The sequence below is a fragment of the Chamaea fasciata genome, unplaced genomic scaffold (genome assembly GCF_029207755.1).
Source record: "Chamaea fasciata isolate MVZ Bird 193981 ecotype frontalis unplaced genomic scaffold, bChaFas1.0.hap1 SCAF_9, whole genome shotgun sequence".
NCBI lineage: Eukaryota > Metazoa > Chordata > Aves > Passeriformes > Sylviidae > Chamaea > Chamaea fasciata.
Window position 1 is genome coordinate 12,972,063 of NW_027094094.1, and position 14,228 is coordinate 12,986,290.

At 60.3% G+C, this 14,228-nt stretch overlaps 3 protein-coding genes across 5 annotated transcripts in view; 2 read left to right on the top strand and 1 right to left on the bottom strand.

Moving 5' to 3' along the window:
• The window catches only part of SEMA4G (semaphorin 4G), a 29,331-nt gene extending 21,778 nt beyond the window's left edge, over positions 1–7,553 (top strand). Inside the window, exons 3-16 of one of the 2 annotated variants that reach the window (XM_066191028.1) lie at positions 213–361; positions 921–983; positions 1,062–1,160; positions 2,334–2,427; positions 2,638–2,751; positions 2,952–3,118; positions 3,267–3,436; positions 3,600–3,744; positions 3,821–4,043; positions 4,130–4,245; positions 4,574–4,725; positions 4,931–4,992; positions 5,089–6,673; positions 6,756–7,553. In XM_066191028.1, coding sequence (XP_066047125.1) covers positions 213–361; positions 921–983; positions 1,062–1,160; positions 2,334–2,427; positions 2,638–2,751; positions 2,952–3,118; positions 3,267–3,436; positions 3,600–3,744; positions 3,821–4,043; positions 4,130–4,245; positions 4,574–4,725; positions 4,931–4,992; positions 5,089–5,930 — 2,396 coding nt within the window. In that variant the 3' untranslated portion in view covers positions 5,931–6,673; positions 6,756–7,553. Of the gene's footprint in view, positions 1–212; positions 362–920; positions 984–1,061; positions 1,161–2,333; positions 2,428–2,637; positions 2,752–2,951; positions 3,119–3,266; positions 3,437–3,599; positions 3,745–3,820; positions 4,044–4,129; positions 4,246–4,573; positions 4,726–4,930; positions 4,993–5,073; positions 6,674–6,755 lie in introns of both variants that reach the window. The other variant, XM_066191026.1, reaches the window with a different exon arrangement.
• Positions 7,554–7,603: 50 nt separating this feature from the next.
• MRPL43 (mitochondrial ribosomal protein L43) lies at positions 7,604–8,798 on the bottom strand. Its single transcript, XM_066191031.1, has 3 exons — positions 8,461–8,798; positions 8,014–8,126; positions 7,604–7,835 (listed from the first exon to the last, which is right to left on the bottom strand). Exons 1-3 carry the CDS (start codon positions 8,766–8,768, stop codon positions 7,621–7,623), a joined length of 636 nt encoding a protein of 211 aa, XP_066047128.1. The 5' UTR covers positions 8,769–8,798; the 3' UTR covers positions 7,604–7,620.
• Positions 8,773–13,806, top strand: TWNK (twinkle mtDNA helicase). Of its 2 annotated transcripts, none has more exons than XM_066191029.1 (5): positions 8,773–10,070; positions 10,593–10,833; positions 11,515–11,622; positions 11,948–12,089; positions 12,677–13,806. In XM_066191029.1, the coding sequence occupies exons 1-5, from the start codon at positions 8,810–8,812 to the stop codon at positions 12,929–12,931; spliced, it is 2,007 nt and encodes a 668-aa protein (XP_066047126.1). In that variant the 5' UTR covers positions 8,773–8,809; the 3' UTR covers positions 12,932–13,806. The 2 variants fall into 2 exon arrangements, with proteins under 2 accessions (XP_066047126.1, XP_066047127.1); XM_066191030.1 differs by having other exon boundaries at positions 12,713–13,806.
• Positions 13,807–14,228: the final 422 nt, after the last annotated feature.

Consider the following 14,228-nt stretch of genomic DNA (forward strand, 5'->3'; position numbering starts at 1 on the left):
TGTGAGCCTGAGCTGAATTAGTGCCTTTTGCCTTTTACCAAACCTCCTCCCTTCCTTTCCTCCTGCTGTAACTGCTGTCACCCAGCACTGTCTGCCTGATAACCTCAGTAAGTGCCATCCCACCCACTTCCAGCTCCGTTCTCTTGTCTCTTCCCAGTGGCTCGCGCTGTGCCTGCCCCAGGGTCCCCCTCAGCCCCCTGTTCCCTTTGCAGAGCTGTCAGGAGTCCGGCGCTTCAACGCGCACACCCTCAACTACAGCACCCTGCTGCTGGAGGACGACCGGGGCATCCTCTACGTGGGCGCCAGGGGAGCCATCTTCGCCCTCAACTCCAGTGACGTGGCCGACGGCTCCCACCACACGGTGAGCCCGGCCTCTGCCTGCTGCTGGCTGGTTGTCCTCTCCTGTCCCACGCTGCCCAATCCCCATCCAAACAGTGGCCACTCTATCCCTGCTCCACCTGCCCCTCGCCGTCTCAGGTCTTGCCTGGAGGTGATGTCTCCAAGTCTGTCCCCAGGTCCCCTGTGGACACCTGGTTCTTCTCTCCAGCCAGACAGCATGGGGACGGCGGTGGGAGACATCCCCAAGCTCAGAGCTGCCTGCTTCACGGATTCCCCAGCAGAATGAGGGGCAGGGAGGGAATCACACTCTTTTGCTCCCCCAGTAAAGGATATCCCAAAATCCTCCAGACTCCTGCAGTTCTCTGGGATGTCTGCCCACTGGTTGGGGTGTGGGACCACTTTTGCCCCAGGCTGGTGGGATGTGTGCAGGGTGCCATCTTGTGCTCTGAGCAACCATCTCTCCCTAAATAAATAAGGATTTTATCATCTCTGATGACTCTGATGAAAACTGGAGCTTGCAGTGACAGGGGGACCATGCAGCAATGGGAGTCATGCAGTAGCAGTCTCTCTTCCCCTTGTAGATCCACTGGGAAGCCTCCCCGGAGAAGCAGATGGACTGCCTGCAGAAGGGCAAAAACAACAAGGTAGAGCTGCTGGGTGGGTGCCAGGGAGGGACTTCCCACCCTTTCCCGTCTTGTAACACCTGTGCTTGCCCTCCACAGACTGAGTGCTTCAACCACGTGCGGTTCCTGCAGCGGCTGAACAGCACCCACCTCTATGCCTGTGGGACCTACGCCTTCCACCCGCTCTGTGCCGCCATCGTGAGTACCGCTCACCCACAGCTGCCACCTGTCCCCTGCCACTCTGTCACCCCGGAGGGGTGCAGCCCCTGTCCTCTTCCACCATCTCAACCCACAGCTCCACTCCCTTTCTACAGCTGTCCCTGCCCCTCCCTGGCTCATGGTGGGGGTGAGTGACTCCCAGGTTGGGGTGAGTAGGTTTGAGGATGTGGCCACCATGATGTAGATGCCATAAGTCCCCACCCTATGACTGGGGTTGGACTCTGACCCCAAGCGAGAGTGCTGGGGATGGATCAGTGCCATGGGGGACACATGTGGGCTCAGCAGGATGGGATGCACCAGTCCTGGACCTGGTCTCCTTTGCCTGCTGTTGCAGAATCCCCTCCCAGAGGAGAGGCTGCAGTGGCTGATGGCAGGTGGTATGCATGCCCACAGAAGGGTGACAGGGGCAGGACTGACTCAGCAGCCCCTCCCCAGGAATTTCCTGTGCCAGTATGAGAGTCCCCACATGGATGTGACTCATGGCAGTGTCCAAGAGCAGCCTTGTTATACTCATAGTGGGACTTTGACCCAATTTCATTCTAGCTCATTGAGTCAATGGAAACTCAATTTCCATTTGCCCACCTCCCTCCCTGAGGTGGGGGGCAAAGAGGCCCCAGGACAATATCTGTAGTGTGGCCAGGGAGCCCTGGAGAGGCTGTGCCCGTTCCCATGGCTGTGCTGCTGGTCCGGTTTGGCCATCGCACGCACTGGAAAAGGGGCGGAGGAGCTGCCAAGCTGGAAAGGCCCCATCATTATTTGACATGCTTTGAACTGCAAACCCCAAAGAAAGTAACTCCTGCCATGACATGGACGGCACCTGGGGCGACCCCAGGCTGGATAAGCAACATCTGCCAACCAGACACTGTCTGGGAATATTGGCTGCACTGGTTGGCTCCTGCCCAGTACCCATGTAATGCCCAGCTGGGCTCCCCTTCCTCCCAGAGCCCTCTACCCACTCTTGGCTGGGGGCTGTGGCTAGCTGTGTGGTTTCTGACCAGCTAGAGGGTGCCAGGGGGCTCTGTCTTACTTGGACAAGGGCATGGCTGTGGGCATCACTTTGTCCCTGCTAGCAGCCTCTGCAGAGAGCCTGAGGCTGGCAGGTGAGGTGGGTCTGTCCCCTCCTGTCTAAGCTGATTTCCTGTCCCCCTCAAGGATGCCAACAGGTTCGTGTTGCCGTCTCACTTTGAGGAAGGCAAGGAGAAGTGCCCATATGACCCTGCCCGTGGCTACACTGGCCTCATTGTGGGTAAGCAGCACCTTTCCAGGGCTGGTGGGCACAAGTGGGATGCCACTGACCATCCCCAACACCCCTCCAGGGAGCTCCACGTGCAGAGGCCTTAGCAAATCAGGACTTCCTCCTCCTCCCACTCTTCTGCATGGGGCATGGGGATGCTGGTGGTCTGTGGGGCTGTCCTCAGGCTGCAAGGCCATGCTGATGGGCACCTGCCCTGCACAGATGGAGGCTTGTACACAGCAACACGCTACGAGTTTCGGAGCCTCCCTGACATTAGGAGGAACCTACACCAGCGGCCACTGAAAACAGAGGAGTCTCCGCTGCACTGGCTGAATGGTGAGATGTCCCTGTTCCCCCCATCTTGTAGCTGGCATCATGGGCTGTGGGATACTGTGCATTGCCCTGGAGAGTGTGGAGCAGATGTGGAGGCTGGCTCTGGAGTCCTGTGTGGTTTGCTATGAGAAGGAACTGAGGCAGGGAGGGATTCCCCATTCTGTGTTGGTCTCCAATCACCACCTCTTGCGCTGTGTCCCCAGATGCTGAGTTTGTGACCTCTGTGCTGGTCCGGGAGAGCAAGGACAGCCCTGTGGGTGACGATGACAAAATCTACTACTTCTTCATGGAGCGGGCAGGAGAGGAGACCACATCCTTCTTTGACAAGAGTCAGGCGGCCCGAGTGGCCCGGGTGGCCCGTGTCTGCAAGGTAGGCATGTCCCCAGCCACAGGGAGCCAAGCAGTGCTCCTGTTGGTGCAGGGGCAGCATGCCTCCACCTGTGGGAAGACTGAGGCACAGGCAGAGGGGAATGAACACCCATCCAGCCTGTGCAGAAGTGCTCTCTGCACCCTCCCAGAGTGATGTGGGGGGCAAGAAGATTCTGCAGCGCAAGTGGACATCCTTCATGAAGGCACGCCTGGTCTGCTACATCCCCTACTATGAGGTGCTGCGCAGCGTCTGCAGCCTGGATGGGGGCGGCTGGGCCAGCACTGTCTTCTATGCTGCCTTCACACTCTCAGCACAGTGGTGAGTGGGGCAGCAGCAAAAATGACTGGGACTAAAAGCCTGCAGCACCAGGGGAGCTAGAGATGCTTGAGGGGATGTGCAGGCAGGGGCTGAGCATGTGGGGGTGCACTGGTTGGGAGCACCCAGGTATCTGCCGAGGCTTAGGTGAGGTTCTGCTCCTCAGGAGGACCATGGAAGCCTCGGCTGTGTGCCGCTACAACATCTCGGCGTTGCAACGTGCCTTCGAGGGCCCCTACATGGAGTACCAGGACTGGGCTCGCAAATGGTCCCGCTATGATGGTGCAGTGCCTGAGCCCCGGCCCGGCTCCGTGAGTGCCTAGGAGTGTAGAGCAGGGGGGCATGGGGCAGCCACCTTCCTCTCTGACCCCTGTTTCCCCTGGGCAGTGCATCACGGACCACTCCCGCAGGAAGGGCTACAACTCCTCACAGGACCTGCCTAACAGTGTCCTGGACTTTGTGAAGCTGCACCCGCTCATGTTTGAGGAGGTGAAGCCAGCCGGTGGGGAGCCACTCCTGGTGAAGAAGAACGTGGCATACAGCCAGCTGGCTGTAGACAGGATGCAGGCTCTGGATGGCCGCTCCTATGATGTGCTCTTCATGGGGACGGGTGAGTGTGAGATGAGTTTGACAGGCCTCTGCTGGGCAAAGAGCACACCTCACATTCCCTCCCGAATCCTCTGCTCTGCTCTCCAGGGGATGGCTGGATCCACAAGGCTGTGGTGGTGAACTCTGGCATCCACATTGTGGAGGAGGTGCAGGTGTTCAGGGACCAGCAGCCTGTGGAGAGCCTGGTGATCTCCCACATCCAGGTGAGGGGTGGAACAAGTAGGGGGACACCACACACAGGTGGCATGCTTGTGCTGTGAAGCTGCCATTGCGCTGTTTGGAGGGTTGGGGGGGATATGACTACTGAGTCACCCCAGCTCAGGATATGTGCTGGAGCCCAGGAGGGTAGCCTGGGGAAATGGACCAGCCTGGCCATCAGCACTGACTGGGAGCTGGGGGCCCTTCTCGTGCACACCCATGAAGGAAGAGCTGTGGTGTGGGGCTGGGGGCAGATCTCTGGGCATCATGGGGCACTCCACAGCCCAGCAGCACCATGTCAGATCCATACTGAGCCAGCCCTTTCCCCCTCAGAGGACGCTGTACGTGGGGGCAGCCAGTGGGATCGTGCAGGTGCCCCTGGCCTCCTGTGCCAGGTACACCTCCTGCTATGACTGCATCCTCGCCCGGGACCCCTACTGTGCCTGGGATGGCAGGGCATGCCGCGCCATCACCACCAAAGACAGGTAGGGATGGGTTGCATGTCCCTGGACAGGCCCCCATGAACCTTCCACTTGCCCCATCCCATGCTGTTTCACGTCACTCCATGGCACAGTCACCCCAGAGCCAAGCCCAAAGGTCTGGCATCTGACAGGGGTCTCCCGGTGGCCGTGACCCCCATGAGGGTGGGCTCAGCTGAGGCTGTATGGCTGAGCCCCCTATGCCTTGCAGCACAGGGCTGGTGCAGGACATTCAAAGTGGCAACAAGGGATGCCGGAGCAGCTCTGGACGGGGTGAGTCTCTGCTGCCTCTCGGGACCACGGGGATGCTGGTGTCCAGCATCGCTTAGAATGGCTGGGAGAGGTGCAAGGCAGTGCGTGTCCCCACAGGCTCCCTGCTGTGGAAGAACCGGACGGTGCTGCAGGGGGACGATGTGCTGCTGCCCTGCGACCAGCGCTCCAACCTGGCCCGAGCCGTGTGGCTGCTGAACGGCAGCGAAGTGCCGGGCACGGGGCAGGACCGGCTGCGCGTGGGGGTGGATGGGCTGCTGGTGACGGACACGCTGCCCCAGCACAGCGGCGAGTACCGCTGCTATGGGGAGGAGCAGGGTCTCCGGACACTGCTGGCTGCCTACAGCCTCACCGTGCTGCCCGAGCTGCCCCGCAGCCCTACAGCTGCCCCATCACCCCATGCCGCCAGCCAGGCGACCAACGACATGAAGGTGGCTTACATTTCCGCCATTGTCACCTTGGTGGTGCTCTGCACCGTGCTCAGCATCATCCTCCTCTACATGTCCTGCCTGGAGAAGCGCAAGGGCAAGTATGTGCTAGGGGAGCCGCGGCCAGCCAGCGTGGAGCTGCAGACTGTCTCGGCCAACTGCCTGCGCAAGGGCCACCGGGAGGAGGAGGAGGAAGAGCTCACCTACCCCGATGGCTGCCTGCGGATCATCCCGGGCGAAGCACCCACAGCTGCCACGTCCCCAGTCAAGGAGCTGCCGGCTGCCGTGCCCCCACTGCCACCCCCGCTGCCAGCCGAGCTCACCAATGGTGTGGGGGCTCTGCCCAATGTCCTCCGCAAGATGAATGGCAACAGCTACATGTTGTTGCAGCAGCAGGAGGAGCCACTGACCTCCCCACTCTACAGTGCATCCTTCACCGAGGAGCTCAGCAAAATTCTGGAGAAGCGAAAACACACACAACTGGTGGAAAAGCTGGACGAGAGCTCCGTGTAGGGGCTGGGGAGGGGGGTCCTGCCAGTGGGACCCTCCTCCCCTCCAGCCCCTTCTCCCACCCTTTGCCAGCAGTGTTACAAGATTCAGGCAAAACTACCTCCTGGATGGCAGAGCTGGGTCGTGCCCAGGCTTGGCCATTCTTTCAGCTTTTCACTCACTTTTGAGACTTGCTGTACAGAAAAAAAAGCAAAGGAGAAAGTATCTATTTAAATTTGGAGCTCTATTTATGTATAAAAACTCACTGACGGTGGCCATGAGCTGGAGACAGGAGCTGGCACCCGGCTGAAAGTGGACACCATGGGGAGGGAGAGGTTTAGTCTGTTCATCCAACGTGAGACAGATGCTGTTGTGGATGTGTGGACTTGGCCAGCCCTGCTGGGCGTCCCTTGGCACACAGGAGCTGGATAGCTGCTGAGAGGTGGGTGAAGAGCGTGGAGGGGGGCTGAGGGCTGACATACTGTGCCTGTGCCTCTCACAGGATCCCTTCCCCATGTAGGGCTGGCCATGTTTCCCCAGCTGCCAGGCCTCAGGCAGGAGAGGGGCCCTGGACACATCTCACATTGTGAGGGGTGATCTCGGTGGCTTCCAGCCCCTTCCTGCTGTCCCACATCTGCCCCCTCAGGATTTCCTCTCTGGGAGAGGATGGTTTGACGAAGGACAAGAGATAGGTTAAGGAGCTGACGTCCTGAATACACTGGAGCAGCTGGTGAAAGGGGCATTTGCCCACTGCAAAGAAGCCACAGGTGAAATATGGGGCTGGATGCCCTGGGGAAGTGGCACTCCCAGGGCCTCCAACCTTGACAGGGCTCTGCTCCCTTTTCCCAGGGCGCTGGATGCGGCAACAGGCAGCAAGATGCACTGCAGCAGGACTGGCAGCCACCACCCTGTCCTACAGCGTGACAAGGGACCAGCACACCATCCACGTGCCCCTGATGTCTGCAGTGCCGCTGTGGCTCCAAGCACAATGTGTTTCTGCCCTCCTGTGCAGTGCTGTTGGTGAACTGGGGTTCAGGCACAGCCCTGTCACCCGTGGGAGAACACGTGGGCAGGGAAATGTCCTTGCATAATGAGGAAGAAGAACTTTGGATAAGGGCCTGCCTCCCTCTGGAGCCTTCTCCTCATCATGGCACTTTCCAGAAGCAGCCATGGTCCTTAAATCCTCCCGTTTCTGCTTCTGCCACCTCCTGGGTGAACCTGAGAGACGGGGCTGACAAAAGCATCTCATGCTCCAGGGACAGTGTGTTGACACTGGAGAAGCTGGGGAGGGACAGAGGGACCTGCGGGGGTCCATGTCCTCCCCCATGTTCCTTGCTCGTACCTCCACGATCAGGACATTGCCAAGGGCTTAGCCCTGCATGGGAAACAGGAATGGGTGACAACCCCCAGGGTCCCTCATGAGCTACAGCTCAGGCCTCTTATTCCCGGAGAGTGAGGCTTAGCAGGAAAAGGCAAGAGTTGCACACTCTGCCACCCTGCCTCAGCCCTTGTTTTTGCTGCAAGAAGGGGGGGTGAGCCACCCCCAAGGACTACCCCCAACCCCCCAAGGAGGGGCATCACTCTGTGTCTGGCACTCCTCAGGCACAGCTCCACATTCCCCCAGCAATAAAAATGGCTCTGTCTGGACACAGTGTAGCAGCGTCCCTCTAAAGGCTGGAGAAATGGATGCAGAGACGTGGGGGTGGAGGAGGCTTTATTGAGGCTGCGGGCGTGGGCCCTGGATGGTGAGGATGGAGGGTTTGTTGGTGAGGGGGTGCCACTGGCCCTGGACACTGGGGTTGTCAGTGTGGAAGGGCTTGCGGATGCGGATGATGTCCAGGCCCGACTGGTTGGCCAGCTTGGTGGCCAGCTGCACGATCTCCTCACTTGTCTTGCTGGCAATGAGCTCCTCCCGCACCGTCCCGTTCACTGCAGCAGAGCGAGGGGGTCAGGCCGGGATCCCCCCACCCTCAACCTCCGGGGGGCAGCTGCTGCTCCCCCATCCCGCAGCGGCTGCCCCGGCACCATGTGCACCGGGCAGAGAGAGTGCAGGGCAGGGCAGGGAGACCCGCGTCCCCATCCCCTCCCCAAACCCCCCAGCACTCACAGTACTCGGCCCGCAGCACCGGGGCCGGGCCCGGGCCCGAGCGGGGGCTCACGTAGAGAACGACATCGGGGTGTTGCCGGGCGAAGTCCTGTGCCTCCTCCTCCACGAACTGCCTGGGGGCCAGAGGGGACCCTCAGCCCCAGCCGGGCCACAGAAGGGACGAATCGCCATAGCCGCCAGACGAGGGTCACCGTCCGCCCGTGCCGGGCCCACGGGAGGGGTCACGGCGCAGAACTTGGGGTGATGCCCCCGGAGCCGCCTTCCGGCTCCTGCCCCGTCTCGCAGGGGGTTGGGGGTCCCACCCCGCCGCTGCCGGGTGATCAGGGGCAGCAGCACTGTCCCTTCCCCACGCTGACAGGCCCAGGGGAAGACCCGTCCGGCCAGTCAAGGAGTCACCAGGCTCCCCCCGCCCCATCCCCGGCAGTCGGGAGGTGCCTCCGGCGGTACCTGGCGCCGCGGGCGTCGGCCGCGGTGGGGCTGAAGAGGAGCTGCAGGCGCTGGAGCTGCCGCACGTAGCGGCCCACGCCGTTGTGCAGCACGGCGGTCAGGAACCGGCTGGGCGACCCGCGGCCCGTCATGGCTCCGCGCTCACCCGGAGCCGGAACCGGCGGGAGGGCGGGACGGGGCAGCGCCGGCCCCGCCGGGAAGTGACGCGCCGGGAGCGGGACCGGCCATGGCGGTGTCCGTGCGGACCCACGTGGGGGCTGCGCCCTGAGCGGCTCTGCGGGGCCGGGGGCCGCGGGGCAGCCGCCCATGCGGAGCGGCGGCGGGGCGGGCGGGTGCCAGGGCGGTCAGGATGGCGCTGGCGCCCCTGCGGCCCGGCAGAGCCGCCAGCCGCCTCCTGCCGCTGCTGTGCGGCGGGGCCAGGAGCAAGGGAGCCTCGCTGAGCCCCGGGGCGCCGGGCCGCCTCGGCCAGCGGCGCTACAAGAAGGACGTGCTGCCCTCCCCCGACGGGCCCGCGCCCTCCGTCTCCGTCACCGAGATCCGGCAGTACCTGCGGGCGCAGGAGATCCCCTTCCACGATGGGTACAGCTGCCTGCACACCCCCAGCCTCTTCGTCGGCGACCGCGGGGACCAGCCGCTGTCGGCCAATGCCCCGTTCACGCTTTTCATTGACAAGACCACGGGCAGCTTCCTGTGCACAGCCACCCTGGCCGAGGGCACCTGGCAGGACTTCCAGGCTAACGTGGAAATGCGGCTCCGTGGCATTTCCCCCATTCCCCCTGCCAGGTCGGAGGAGATGGAGGAGGAAATGCGGCAGGCTCGCGAGGATGCCCGCTGCATCTGGGAACGGGCTCTGCCGCTCTGGGAGCTGCTAGATGAGAAGGAGACCAAGGAGACCAAGGCTTTGTTTGGTATCTCCCAGGTGACAAATGCCACCTTGAAACGCTTCGGTGTGCGTTATCTGAGGACTGCCAGGTCTCTCGTCTTCCCCTGGTTCAGCCCTCAAGATGCGACCCTGAAGGGCCTGAAGCTCGTGAGGGTGGAGAAAAATGGGGGCACGATAACTTACGTGGAAGAGACTCTACCCCGCTTCGATGCCTACCGCAATCTTTTTGGGCTGCCCCTGATTGGCCGCCGAGACACGGAGCTGGTCTTAACTGGGTGGGAGCTGGATGCCCTGGCCCTGCACCAAGCTGCAGGAGTGGCCAGCCTAGCCCTGCCACGGGGGACCAGCTACCTGCCTCCCACCCTTCTCCCCTACCTGGAGCAGTTCAAGCGCATCACGCTGTGGCTCGGCGAGGACTTGCGCTCCTGGGAAGCTGCCAAGCTCTTTGCTCGCAAGCTGAGCCTCAAGCGCTGCTCTCTGGTGCGCCCTGGCAACCTGCAGCCCCGGCCTTTGGAAGCTCTGAACCAGGGCCTGAACGTCACCAAAATCCTGCGTTCTGCCCTGCTTGCCAGCCACAAATCCATCGTCTCCTTCCGACAGCTGCGTGAGGAGGTGTTCGGGGAGCTGGTCAACACCGAGCAGGTGTCTGGCGTCAAGTGGACACGTTTCCCCGAGCTTAACAAGCTCCTCAAAGGGCATCGCAGAGGAGAGCTCACCATCTTCACAGGTAACGGGCACAGTGACTAGTGGACAGAGTGAGCAGAGGGGTCTTTGGTGGCTTCACCCTCCTGGGGGTGGTGCTTCATGAGCCTTGCAGGTCTCTTCCTGCTCAAGGCTTTCGCTGAGCCTGTCTTGCGGGTATGTGAGAGGCTGGCGTGCATTCCTCAGTTCGGTGGGACCGTGCATGCCAATGTGGTGAAGGGCTCCTTGCCTGGGGCAGTGCAGGAAGTCCTGAGCTGTTCCTTACCCCTGCTCCCACCTGCCACCCCGGGCCCTCCCTGCGCTCACCCCACTGGCTGCCCAGCCCTTCACAGTGACCTGTGGGGACGCATAACTGTGGGAGGCCATGCCCAAGCACCCAGGTGTGTAGTGTGGCACGAGAATTTGTTTGTGGTGTGAGTGCTGCAGATGGGCTTCTCTTACCCCGCTCCCTGGTGCTTCCACCTCTAACCAAACCCCCAACACCAATGGTGAGGATGGGTCAGATCATTTCCCCCTGGTAATTCTCCTGTTGTTGTCCTTGTACCAGGCCCAACGGGCAGTGGGAAGACCACGTTTATCAGTGAGTATGCACTGGACCTGTGCATGCAGGGCGTGTGCACGCTGTGGGGCAGCTTCGAGATCAACAACGTCCGCCTGGCCAAAATCATGCTGACGCAGTTTGCTGGCCGGCGCCTGGAGGACCAGCTAGAACTGTACGATGAGTGGGCTGATCGCTTCGAGGAGCTCCCGCTCTACTTCATGACCTTCCATGGCCAGCAGAACATCAAGTATGGTCCTGCACCTCCCTTCCCAGTGGCATTTACCCCTCATGGCATGTGCTGCAGGGCCTTGGGGAGCTGGGGCTCTTCCCCCCGCAGTGAGTCACAGATTTAGGGCTGGCAGGAGACACACTGGGACTATTCAAGTCCCAGGGGTGGTGTGTGGGGACTGTGTGGCCAACCACCTGTGTTCCTCCTTTCATGGGTGCTCTCACAGCCTGTCTCTGGGGTGGGCCTGAAGGAGGGGACTTGACCCTGTGCTAGGTGGTTGCTCTGAAGCCAGCCTGTGCCCATGGCAGGACATGTCCCCTCACACCCTGCTTACCTGCAGTGCTGTTGTTCGCTGAAGAGGGAGGACAGGCACCTCCAACTCCTTTTATTCATCAGGCACTGTGGCACCTGCACGCATCCCTATATGCTCTGAGGATCCCGGTGGGCTGGAGGCATTGCAGGGCAGTAGGCAGGGGCTGTGTGGGCACCTGGGTCCTTCTGATCCCAACTACCTTTACTTGGGGGATGGGGCTGCACGTGCTGTACAGTGGGGAAGATGCAGAGGTGGGATGTGCCCAGATCCCATCAGGACCCAGCCTGGTACCTTCCAGCTCTTTCTCTCCATCCCTTTGCCTGGGTCAGAATTCTCATCCCAACCTTCTCTAATTGCTGGGGCTGATCCTGGTCTCCCCTGCTCAGGACAGTGATTGACACCATGCAGCATGCAGTCTACATGTATGACATCACCCATGTGGTCGTTGACAATCTACAGTTCATGATGGGACACGAGCACATCTCTGCGGACAGGTAGCCCTTCTCCAGTCTGACACTTCCTTTCTCTGCCACCCTCACTGCTGGAGCTGTCCCTGTGAGGTGTTGCACCAGGGGCTGGGGACCCACACAGGGTGTCACCTTCTGTCTGGCCACCGTGTTTCATTAAAGTGCAACCTGTGCCCTTGGGAGGAAGATGTGGGAAGGGGTGAGCAGGTTGCCAGCCATACCACATCCCTCTTCCTGTGTGGGCTTGTTTGCCTCAGGTTCCTGGGTGGTTTCTGCTGTGGGGATCAGCACCTTGCTGCCCCCAGCCACCAAGCAATGCCAGTCCCTGACCCCGTTCTTGCTGCTGTGGCAGGCTCGCTGCCCAGGACTACATCGTTGGTGCCTTCCGCAAGTTTGCCACAGACAACACATGCCACATCACCCTGATCATCCATCCTCGCAAGGAGGATGATGAGAAGGAGCTGCAGACAGCCTCCATCTTTGGCTCTGCCAAGGTGAGCTGGGCCAGGATGGCCCTTCCTGTCCCTTGGGCACAGTGTATTCCCAGGAAGGGGCTAGTATATGTTGGGTGGTCATCCTCAGCTGCCATCAGCACCCTGGATCATCGCTGGGGCCTTAAAAGGTGTGGGATGTCTCTCAGAGTCCTGATGGAGGCAGAGGGCATACCCATTGTCAGCTAAAGCTCTGTTGGGGTTTTAGGTGCAGTTAATTAATACTGACTGTGAGTGGAATGTTGCAGGAGATAATTAAAGAGGGAGGGTGCGGGGATGGACTCTCTGAGTACTCCGGTCTCTTCCGTGATGCTGACCAACCCTGCAGTAGTGGGCAGGAGGTGCTCTCTGTACACAACCTTGATCCCATTTCCTCAGGGTGGGCTGTGGTGCAGGATGGCCCTGGTGAGTCACTGGATGTTCCAGGGGAACACAAGGGGTTGGTGTTGGGGAAATGCTGGAGTTGCTGTGGCCTGGGGTGCTCTGTAAAAGGGTTTAAAGGAGCTGGGCAAGTGTTTGTGAGCATCTCTGTAGCCTGTCACTCTGGCAGCATTCTTGACACCCTCCTGGAGACGTTTTCCTTTCCCCAGGCTAGCCAGGAGGCTGACAACGTGCTCATCCTGCAGGACCGTAAGCTGGTGACAGGGCCAGGGAAGCGCTACCTGCAGGTGTCCAAGAATCGCTTTGACGGGGACGTGGGTATCTTCCCGCTGGAGTTCAGCAAGGCCTCGCTCTCCTTCTCATCTTCCAAAAGCAAGGTCAGGCTGAAGAAGATGAAGGAGGAGAAGGAGATTTTAGCCAACAAAATCGTGGAGGGAGGCTCAGGAGCCTCCAAGAAGCCGTGAGCCCAGCAGGTCTCTTTCTCAGTTCGTCTGGAGGAACAGAGACTGGTTCTGGCAGCCCAAGGCTGGAATATGCCGGCTCCTCTTCCCTGGGAGCATCTGTCACGCACCTCTATGGCCCTTTCTCCTGCATGAACAAACCTCTTGACCATCAGCACAGTGTCTGAGATGGGGGTCCACCATGAGAGGAGGAGTGGTCTCATCCTAGCGAAGAGTGGCTGGGGACGGTGCTTTGACAAACACTGGCTGCTCTGTGTTGGTGCTGAGTGCAGGCAGCATGGGGAGAGTGGAGGCAGAATAAGCTGGATGGCGGTGGGGATGTTCTGCAGGTCTGGGACTTGGGTAAACCTGGACCTGGGGCAGGTTGTTAAATTATGTCTAAAATGAAGCTGAAATCCTGAGCTGTCACTAAGTGAGAGGGATTGTGGGGGGCAACTATGCAGAGGGACGTAGTAGAAACCCCCCCTCTCATAAATAAGGTCTGTGGGCTCAATCCTGTGTGGAATGGAGGCAACAAAGGAAAGATGGTGAAGGAAAATGTGGGAGATTGTGGGTGGCTCATGCTCCAGGGTGGGAGCAGGTGTTACATGGAACTTGCCAGTTCTAGCTGCTCAGCTGGTGCCTGACCTGTCCCACTTTGCTCAGGGTCTCCCAAGCCCCTTTCTCTGGGGGGGCATCACCAGCAATAAAACCATGTCGGAAACAGTCCTGCCTTGCTCTGCTGGGTTTGGGGGATCTGCCCTCAGGGCGGTGGGTATCAAATACTGTGACCTGACTAGTCCTTGCCATGGTAGGGAGTGTCCATGGCTGGATCTTGGTCTAATCCCTTTGATTTTTTTTCCTCTTTCTAGTTTTATTAAAGCATAAATATGAGTGCCTTTTCTGTCTCTGTGACTGGAGTACCCTGGGTCTGGGGAGGGTACCCTGGCCAGGGAGGAGGTGGCCCCCTGATGATGTCCCTGCTTGTGGTGAGCATCCTGCCTCAGCCCTGGCACACTGGATTATTACCGACCTCCGTGCTGGGAATAGTTTTAACCTGAGCCATAATGAGGGCCCAGAGCAGGCGGGTGGCACACACCCAGCCCCAGGTTTCCGGGGTGCACCAGCTTGCCTGGAGAGCACCCTTGGGTGCTGTCAGTGCAGGTGTGAGCACCCACAGGCAGGATGAGGGTGGTGGCAGAGGACTGTCCTGGGGAAGCAGAGGTAAAGCAGGAGGGAGTGGAGCTGGGTCTGGGTTCACATGGTGGTGTGGGTGGGGGCTACGGGTTTCCCCCCTCAGCCCAAGGGTCCCTTCCATTCA

Coding starts and splice junctions, on each gene's coding strand:
- MRPL43 (XM_066191031.1), bottom strand. CDS start 8,768: ATGGGCGGCTGCCCCGCGGCCCCCGGCCCCGCAGAGCCGCTCAGGGCG. Junction 8,127..8,460: donor GCCGACGCCCGCGGCGCCAG/GTACCGCCGGAG, acceptor TCTGGCCCCCAG/GCAGTTCGTGGAGGAGGAGG. Junction 7,836..8,013: donor GGTGCTGCGGGCCGAGTACT/GTGAGTGCTGGG, acceptor GCTCTGCTGCAG/TGAACGGGACGGTGCGGGAG.
- TWNK (XM_066191029.1), top strand. CDS start 8,810: ATGGCGCTGGCGCCCCTGCGGCCCGGCAGAGCCGCCAGCCGCCTCCTG. Junction 10,071..10,592: donor AGAGCTCACCATCTTCACAG/GTAACGGGCACA, acceptor TCCTTGTACCAG/GCCCAACGGGCAGTGGGAAG. Junction 11,623..11,947: donor GAGCACATCTCTGCGGACAG/GTAGCCCTTCTC, acceptor CTGCTGTGGCAG/GCTCGCTGCCCAGGACTACA.